Here is a 9797-nt window from a genome sequence, read left to right on the forward strand (position 1 = left end):
TTAATAGCTTGTTGGCCTAAATGGAAAAATCAATCTGCTAGCTACCATATGCCTAACTCTTCTCAGAAAGTATATATTTCATAAATTAGGTACAGGCTACTTGTTTAGCTAATGGTATAAGTATCACTGAAAGGGCATGGAATATGCTTTACCAATGTTCAAAAAGATGACAGACATAGGGATGGATATGTTTCAAATTGATCATTTTATTTTCTCCATGTTTATTTTTTGTAAAAAGTCAACGATGACATAAGGATAAGCATTCATATGTGTTAAGTATGCAATTAACATTCAAGTTCAGTTCCGTGTGAAAAAATAAAATGTAAACAAATGCCACCCCACAAGTGTAGGCTTCATTCTCCATTCAGTAATGTCATTTTACAGCATGTAGCTATAGTAACAAGACCACTAGAGGTTCTCTGAAGCCATATCACATTTGATCACCCTGACTCCACAGATAAATATCTGACAATGACCATGCCTTCTCGCGTGGTTTGGGACATACACCCCTGGCTGTCACTGCGTCTTGGCGTGCTTCCTTATCCTGGACTCAGCACACTGGCATGAAGCCTGGCGGGTATCATCTCCATCGCTGTATAGAACATCTCGTAACATGTCTCCATGTGCATTGTCAAGTGAGTCCTTAGCAGATGGTGCATCTGTCTTTCTCTTTTCCCTGGCTGCAGCCAGTAGCTTTCTCTTTGATATACATTAAGTCACTTTGCACGCTTGGTCGGCGCGCAAACGTTGCCACAATCCCGTATGCCTCGCCGTCTTTGAATTTCTTATTTCTGAAAGATTTTCTTCTGCTGTTTTGCAGTACTTCGCAAAACTGTAAGGAAACTTTGCGGTGAGAGTCCGGGCTCATCTCGTTGGGCAGTTTAGCCATGGTAAAAAGAGTCTGAAACATCTGTTCGACATTAGTGTTCCGTTTTGCAGAGATCTCATAGTAGGCACACTGTTCATCACCAGCCACCAGCTTCTCAATCTCCTCATTCTGAACCTCCCGGTTAAACTCCCGGTCACACTTGTTCCCACAGATAACTATCGGGACATCTACGTTCTCCTTGGTTTTGTTTTTCAGGCAGGACTTGGTTTCGTAAATTTGACGCTTCAGGCGCTGGACCTCTTGGAATGAGTCTCTGTTATCCAGACTAAACACCAAGATAAAAACATCACCTACGGAGAGAGAAATGGAAGGAACATTAATATCACAGCTCAAAAGTCAATGTACTTTCCATAATGCACAGCACAAGTTTTGCGTTACGCATAAGCATGCATTTTAGTGAAGCTAAATTTACATATTATTCTCATAGAAAGTGATTTGCAGAATGAAGCTTAATATTAGGATTCAGTTTTGCATAAAGGCATTTGTCTGTTTCATTCGTTCACAGTTAAGCTTACCAGTAAGGATAGAGAGCCTCCTCATAGCGGGGAAAGGATGGTTTCCAGAGGTGTCCAGAATGTCCAACTGGTACGCATCTCCCCGAATGCTGTATAATTTCCTATGAAAGTCCTCGATTGTTGGCGTGTACTGGTCGTCGACTTTTTTATTCAGAAACCGAGAGATGATTGCCGTCTTGCCAACTTTTGTGGATCCTAGAATCACCATCCTGTGGCAGTTTTTGGCCGGGATGTTAAACTCGTTCTCGGAAGGAGATATATTTTTAATCATAATTGCGAGCTTTGCGCACCGACAAATGTCTTTGGTAGGAGAGCGAGATGCTGAATGAGGGGGATCCTGCCTCTTTGTAAGCGCTGCTACTTTGCTGAGTTTGAAGCGAGCGGGACTGGGTATATATAGGCGATGCCTACCACACTCCTCCCCGGTGCGTCATGCAATTACGCATCGGTCTGAGGGGAGAATGCATAGATCATATGAGAGAGAGGCTGTAGTTATGACTTTGCGCCTGTTTATACGTGAGTCTGTATCTGAGCGGACAGAGTAAAGTATATAAATCATTTTGAGAAATAAATGGGTTTAAAAACCCTGTGTAAAGTATGCGTAAAATGCAACCGTGTACTCTTTCACGTAACACCAATTTCGCAGAAACTGTTAACGAGTTAAACTTCGGCAGATATATTTTTACTGACAATTCATCATAGTGCAGTGTTTTATAAAAAAAAAACTGAAAATATATACATGCATAAAGTGTAGGTAACCTCTTTTGGTGACGGCGTAACACATAACCATGTTTACATCCACCATGCATTACAAGGATTTGCATTCAAGTAAAACACAATAAACAGGACACATACTCAAGAACATAGTGTTATTAATTTGGTGATTATGGTAATATTGATCACTCTGTGTGCAAATAATAATATAAATAAATATTACGCAACATTTGTAATTAATTTTCATGTTTCATGTCAACATGTTTCACTGCCAATAAGAAATTAACATAGACCGTCCTTTGCCCATTTTCTGTTTCACGAGACGTTCAGTTTCTTGTACCCTGTCCTGAAAACCGTCAGCTGAGCTCGCGCAGCCCAGTGAGCCTCGTATTTCGGGCACATACTTTCCGTGTGGACCGGACGAGGGCGCTACAGTATGGACATTATAGAAGTATAGACATTTTTATGGAAATGATAGAAGAAAAATACATTTGGCTAACTATTAAAACGTTGTTGTCCCTGCAGTTGAAGACATCTCAGGCCTACCAAGGTAATAAGCAAATTATGGTAGGCACAGTTGAACTGACCCAGCTACCAATAATGCATTTATTTATTTTACTTTATTTTAACAGGGAGTCCCATTGAAGACAAAATATTTCACATGTGTTTGATAGACTTGAATGCAGAGAAGCCACATATGAATTGTAAGTAGGCCTACTCAAATGAGATTACAATCAATCAAGTTATAGCTTGCCATAATGAGCCTACTGAACATAAAACTAGTTATTTGTGAAATTCCCTATCTTTCTTCCTAACCTTAGAGTAAATCAAGGTAATTATTGTTGTCTACATTCTCAAAACAAAAGTGAAAGCGCTCTTGTTCTCTCAATCATCCCCCTCTCTCTGTGTATATTCTTTCTTTCTCTCTCATCCATTCTCTCAACCTGTAGGCTGTGTTTACTAATGGATGTAAAAATGTGTGGATTTATGCTCCAATCATACATTTATTTATACATATAAATGTATAGGAAGACCACTTATTTTAGAAAACATTTATACAAACCTAATTTAACTAAATCATATAATCTAAGTGTTCTCCTTTGTAGAGAAGTACTTGTTCAGAGAAACATAATTCAACTTGAATACTTGACAATGAGTACCATTAGTTTATAAAGTTTTCAAGGCTCAGTGAGAAGTTTATTCTGTTCACAGACTATAACAGTTGTGAGTCTTATCCACGAAATTAGTCAATTGTGGGTAGTGATTTCACCAAATGTTAAAAATTCTGTCAAGAAGAGCTGCCACACATGTTCAATGTAATAAAAACATGTTTTTCCATATCAAATCAAAAAAGGACTATAGTAAGTGCATATTTAGTGCCAAATAAAGTAAGGTTTGACCATAACAGGGTTGTTAATTTCCTCTTAAATCAGTCACAAATTCCCTTGTGACGGGGAATGGAAGCTTGTTGTGTGCAAGAGGCAATTGAGTCTTCACTAAGCCCCACCCCAGAATTTTGAGCAACCAGTCGCAGCGCTCGTATGGAGAGCGACAGTCCTCGAGTCCGACACCTAGGACAAGCTCACCTTTAAATCGCATGAAAGCAAGAGAGGGCTATAGCAAAAACGTAGTGTTTTCCTTAAAAAATGTCTTTTTAAATGGCTAAATATTTTAACCATGGACCAGGATGAATTGCTACTGTGATTCCTGAAATGCATGCTTTGACTGCATGCCGACTGTGAATTTAGAGCCATTCAGCGGCTAGCTACACTACAAACATAATTACCAGATTCCCGTGAAGTAATTTTAACTACAGTCCTCCACAACATACTCAAGAGGTTCCTGATTAGCAAGGGGTAGTCTGTGTTTAATTTCATTGTGTATTAAAGTTTGAAATCACTGTGAGGGGATTTCGCCAGTGGTTGAATGTCAATTGAATGCAAGCTTATTTTATGTATTTAAACATGTCTAGCCTGTCTATCTATGGGTAGATTGAAGATTATTATTCCAATGAGAAATGTAAAGGGTAATTTCAGAATCTTGTGCCTGCACAATTTTATGCCACTTGATGGGAATTGGAAAGACACATGTTGTACGCTCTTCATGTCATGCACTCGCAGAGGAGTAAGATAAGGAGAAAGAGGTAGAATGGGTGACAATGAGACCAGAATGAAATAGATGTGTCCATGTTAAGTTGTTATATATGCCTCAGTCTAACAAACTTGTTCATTTGGATCCCCTTCAGCTGGAGCAGCAACTACTCTTCCTGGGGTTCACACATAATACTATACAAATGATCAATGCACACATAGACAGCAACAACATTATAGAGACAGCAACAACATTATAGAGACAGCAACAACATTATAGAGACAGAAACAACATTATAGAGACAGCAACAACATTATAGAGACAGCAACAACATTATAGAGACAGCAACAACATTATAGAGACAGCAACAACATTATAGAGACAGCAACAACATTATACAGACAGCAACAACATTGTAATCTATTCTGGTAGGAATTGATGATATTTACAGTCGTACATCACCGTATCAGTCATGTCTTTTGTAAATGAACAAATCTTTTCTTCATCCTTGAAAATGCAAGATGTTGTTTTTGCATCAAAATAGTTTTGACAGCTACCAGACTGAAATAGTTTGTGTTGCTAATTAGCTGTTGCTGGGGAGGAAGGTACATTGCTTGATTTGACATGTGTCTTCGAGTGCAACTCAGTATCATCCACTGGGGTACAGTTGGATGCCAATTTTCCATTAATTATGCAAATCAATTCTCCCTGGAGTACTTTACTTGCTACTGGTATGCTCTTATTTTTTCTTATTTGCTTTACTGGGCTGGAATCTACAATATTGAGGGTAATATTGAGGGTTAATTGAGGGTTTGAAGTTGGATTCCTGATGCGTGTCTGGTGGAGCTGGTCATCCACAGTGGGGAGCATTGTTCCACACACAGCCAGGCATTAAATGTTCTTCCACATGTCTTGTTAGTGGAGATACCCCAGCCTACGAAAAAGTCTGCCTCTCTGTCTCTCTGTCTCTCTGTCTCTCTGTCTCTCTGTCTCGGTCTGTCTGTCTGTCTGTCTGTCTGTCTGTCTGTCTGTCTGTCTGTCTGTCTGTCTGTCAGAATTTTTTACATAAGTATTCAGACCCTTTACTCAGTACTTTGTTGAAGCACCTTTGGTAGCGATTACAGCCTGAAGTCTTCATGGGTATGAGGCTACAATCTTGGCACACCTGTATTTGGGGAGTTTCTCCCATTCTTCTCTGCATATCTTCTCAATCTTCTCTGTAGATCATCCGTCCAGAGAATCTTGTTTCTCAAGGTCTGAGTGTCCTTTAGGTGCCTTTTGGCAAACTCCAAGTGGACTGTCATGTGCCTTTTACTGAGGAGTTGCTTCCGTCTGGCCATTCTACCATAAAGGCCTGATTGTTGGAGTGCTGCATAGGTGGTTGTCCTTCTGGAATGTTCTCCCATCTCCACAGATAAACTCTGGAGCTCTGTCAGAGTGACCATCGGGTTCTTGGTCTCCTCCCTGACCAAGGCCCTTCTCCCCCGATTGCTCAGTGTGGCTGGGTGGCCTGCTCTAGAAAGTGTCTTGGTGGTTCCAAACTTCTTCCAAGAATGATGGAGGCCACTGTGTTCTAGGGGACCTTCAATGCTGCAGACATTTTTTGATCATCTCAAGGATGATCAATGGAAACAGGATGCACCTGAGCTCAATTTCGAGTCTCATAGCAATGGGTCTAAATACTTACGTAAATAAGGTATCTGTTTTTTTTATTTTTATACATTTGCAAAAATATCTAAAAACCTGTTTTCGCTTTGTCGTTATGCGGTATTGTGTGTAGATTGATAAGGAAATATTTGAATTTAATAATTTTAGAATAAGGCTATAACGTAAGAAAATGTGGAAAAGTGAAGGGTTTTAAATACACTCCGATTGCACTGTACAAAAGTATGTGGACAACCCTTAAAATTAGTGGATTCTGATATTTCAGCCACACCCGTTGCTGACAGATATGCACACAGCCATGCAATCTTCATAGACAAACATGGCAGTGGAATGGCCTTACTGAAGAGCTCAGTGACTTTCAACGTGGCACTGTCGTAGGTCAGTTCATCAAATTTATGCCCCGCTAGAGCTTCCCCGGTCAACTGTAAGTGCTGTTATTGTGAAGTTGAAATGTCTAGGAGTAACAACGTCTCAACCAGGAAGTGGTAGACCACACAAGCTCACAGAACGGGACCGCTGAGTGCTGAGGCGCATAGCAGGTCTGTCATTGGTTGCAATACTCACTACCAAGTTACAAACTGCCTCTGGAAGCAACGTCAGCATATGAACTGTTCCTCGGTAGTTCAATGAAATGGGTTTCCATGGATGAGCAGCCGCACACAAGCCTAAGATCACCATGCACAATGCCAAGCGTCGGCTGGAGACTCTGGAGTAGTGGAAATGCGTTCTCTGGAGTGATGAATCACGCTACAGCATGCAATGACATTCTAGACGCTTCTGTGCTTCCAGCATGACAATGCCCCCATGCACAAAGCGAGGTCCATAAAAAAATGGTTTGTCGATATCAGTGTGGAAGAACTTGACTGGCCTGCATGGAGCTCTGGCATCAACCCCATCGAACACCTTTGGTATGAATTGGAATGCGGACTGTGAGCCAGCCCTAATCGCCCAACATCAGTGACCGACCTCACTAATGCTCTTGTGGCTGAATGGAAGCAAGTCCCCCCTGCAGCAATATTCCAACATCTAGTGGAAAGCCTTCTCAGAAGAGTTGAGGCAGTTATAGCAGCAAAAAGGGGACCAACTTCATATTAATGTGATTTTGAAATGAGATGTTCGACGAGCAGGTGTCCACATACTTTTAGTCATGTAGTGGAATTGTGCAAGTTTAAAACAAGGTGTTGATACAAAATGCTTGGTTCACTCAAGTAAAACATTGCATTGCTTTGGGTAGAGTAAGGTCACATTGCACACAATGACATTACAGATCCCAATAACTGATTTGTGCCACACAAACATGCCTTGCAGGTGATATGTCTAGCAGCATTTCCCCACATTTCTGTTTAACAGGACCTACATGTCGACTGAGAAGACAGCTGAACTTTCCACACTCTTCTAGGGAGGAGCAGCTCAGCTTCTATCTGCCGACTTTGGCAAGTATCTTGCTGTTTTACTAATAACAGAGCATGTATGCCACAAATAGATACAATTGATTTGTACCCGGAACTCTCAAAACATCGTAGAAGTGAAATAACCATGCATATCTTTCGTAATGAACATTTATATTGCACATGAATCCATAAGAAACACACAGTTGTGCAGGACATGAAAAGAAGTGTAGTGAGACCACCAGACCACCACCATTGTCTGCTCATCTTGGGAGTCATGACTGCATCTTTTCTTCTCTGCATCCTTCTCATCTTCCTGGGGACTGAGGTGACTGGTGACTGACAGGCCATGCTGGAGGTCACTCCCATTTACTTTCCAGACAAATAGGAATGCTTTCTTATAATTTACTTTGTTTCAATCTGATATCATGGTAATTATGCATGAAATATCTGTCTTCTACTCAGGATTGTCGCAAGGGCCGGCTCAGAAGCGGTGTGCAAATGGGTTTTCTCGAGCCAAGGAGTTTGAGAAGTTTTGCTACCGTTTCGACTCTACTTTGAAGACAAGGAAGGAAGCACAGGCAAATCCACTTTTATTTGTGAAGGTGTGAACAGCCCTATCTGTTTTCTATGGTCACACTTCTGTTCTGTCTTGCCCCGAATCACAAGGACATTCTCCTCTACAGGTGGAACAGGCTACGATGACATCAGCTGTTCTGACCAGGGTACCACCTTTTCTCTCTGCCAGATCGTTACTGGACACAGAGGGTACTACTATCGCAGTTTTGAGTTGATCTTGAAAGGTGATGTAATGGTTACAGATACATAAAAATGGCCTTTTAATGAATTTAATCGGAATTGTCGCTATAGTATTATGGAAACAAGCTTTAAGCTACAGTACCAAACATTTAGATACATACAAAACAATGATACTCAATACATAAAGGACAAATTGTTATATCTGAAATATCTATGTGGAATTGTTGTGTTCTGTAACATCCCTCAGTGCCTCCTTGCCAATGTCTTCTTTTAATAAAAACCTGCTGCAACATCCTGTCTCAGCATGATGTCACGTTCTGACCTTAGTTCCTTTATTATGTCTTTGTGTTAGTTTGGTCAGGGCGTGAGTTGGGGTGGGGAGTCTATGTTCTTTTTCTTTGTTGTATTTCTGTGTTTGGCCTGGTATGGTTCTCAATCAGAGGCAGCTGTCGATCGTTGTCTCTGATTGAGAATCATACTTAGGTAGCCTGTTTTCCCCATGTTGGTTGTGGGTGATTATTTTCCCTGTCTGTGTTTGGCCTGGTGTAGTTCTCAATCAGAGGCAGCTGTCGATCGTTGTCTCTGATTGAGAATCATACTTAGGTAGCCTGTTTTCCCCATGTTGGTTGTGGGTGATTATTTTCCCTGTCTGTGTTTAGCCTGGTGTGGTTCTCAATCAGAGGCAGCTGTCGATCGTTGTCTCTGTTTGAGAATCATACTTAGGTAGCCTGTTTTCCCCATGTTGGTTGTGGGTGATTATTTTCCCTGTCTGTGTTTGGCCTGGTGTGGTTCTCAATCAGAGGCAGCTGTCGATCGTTGTCTCTGATTGAGAATCATACTTAGGTAGCCTGTTTTCCCCATGTTGGTTGTGGGTGATTATTTTCCCTGTCTGTGTTTGGCCTGGTGTGGTTCTCAATCAGAGGCAGCTGTCGATCGTTGTCTCTGATTGAGAATCATACTTAGGTAGCCTGTTTTCCCCATTTTGGTTGTGGGTGATTATTTTCCCTGTCTGTGTTTAGCCTGGTGTGGTTCTCAATCAGAGGCAGCTGTCGATCGTTGTCTCTGATTGAGAATCATACTTAGGTAGCCTGTTTTCCCCATGTTGGTTGTGGGTGATTATTTTCCCTGTCTGTGTTTAGCCTGGTGTGGTTCTCAATCAGAGGCAGCTGTCGATCGTTGTCTCTGATTGAGAATCATACTTAGGTAGCCTGTTTTCCCCATTTTGGTTGTGGGTGATTATTTTCCCTGTCTGTGTTTAGCCTGGTGTGGTTCTCAATCAGAGGCAGCTGTCGATCGTTGTCTCTGATTGAGAATCATACTTAGGTAGCCTGTTTTCCCCATGTTGGTTGTGGGTGATTATTTTCCCTGTCTGTGTTTGGCCTGGTATGGTTCTCAATCAGAGGCAGCTGTCGATCGTTGTCTCTGATTGAGAATCATACTTAGGTAGCCTGTTTTCCCCATGTTGGTTGTGGGTGATTATTTTCCCTGTCTGTGTTCGGCCTAGTATGGTTCTCAATCAGAGGCAGCTGTCGATCGTTGTCTCTGATTGAGAATCATACTTAGGTAGCCTGTTTTCCCCATTTTGGTTGTGGGTGATTATTTTCCCTGTCTGTGTTTAGCCTGGTATGGTTCTCAATCAGAGGCAGCTGTCGATCGTTGTCTCTGATTGAGAATCATACTTAGGTAGCCTGTTTTCCCCATGTTGGTTGTGTGTGATTATTTTCCCTGTCTGTGTTTGGCCTGGTATGGTTCTCAATCAGAGGCAGCTGTCGATCG

General features: G+C 41.5%; 1 protein-coding gene across 1 annotated transcript; it reads right to left on the reverse strand.

Annotated features, from left to right (window-relative positions):
- Positions 1-303: 303 nt before the first annotated feature.
- On the reverse strand, positions 304-1729 carry LOC139401859 (dexamethasone-induced Ras-related protein 1-like). Its single transcript, XM_071145847.1, has 2 exons — positions 1405-1729; positions 304-1179 (listed from the first exon to the last, which is right to left on the reverse strand). Exons 1-2 carry the CDS (start codon positions 1673-1675, stop codon positions 644-646), a joined length of 807 nt encoding a protein of 268 aa, XP_071001948.1. The 5' UTR covers positions 1676-1729; the 3' UTR covers positions 304-643.
- Positions 1730-9797: the final 8068 nt, after the last annotated feature.

Source organism: Oncorhynchus clarkii, unplaced genomic scaffold (genome assembly GCF_045791955.1).
Source record: "Oncorhynchus clarkii lewisi isolate Uvic-CL-2024 unplaced genomic scaffold, UVic_Ocla_1.0 unplaced_contig_335_pilon_pilon, whole genome shotgun sequence".
Lineage (NCBI taxonomy): Eukaryota > Metazoa > Chordata > Actinopteri > Salmoniformes > Salmonidae > Oncorhynchus > Oncorhynchus clarkii.

Coding starts and splice junctions, on each gene's coding strand:
- LOC139401859 (XM_071145847.1), bottom strand. CDS start 1,675: ATGATTAAAAATATATCTCCTTCCGAGAACGAGTTTAACATCCCGGCC. Junction 1,180..1,404: donor GAGGCTCTCTATCCTTACTG/GTAAGCTTAACT, acceptor CTCTCTCCGTAG/GTGATGTTTTTATCTTGGTG.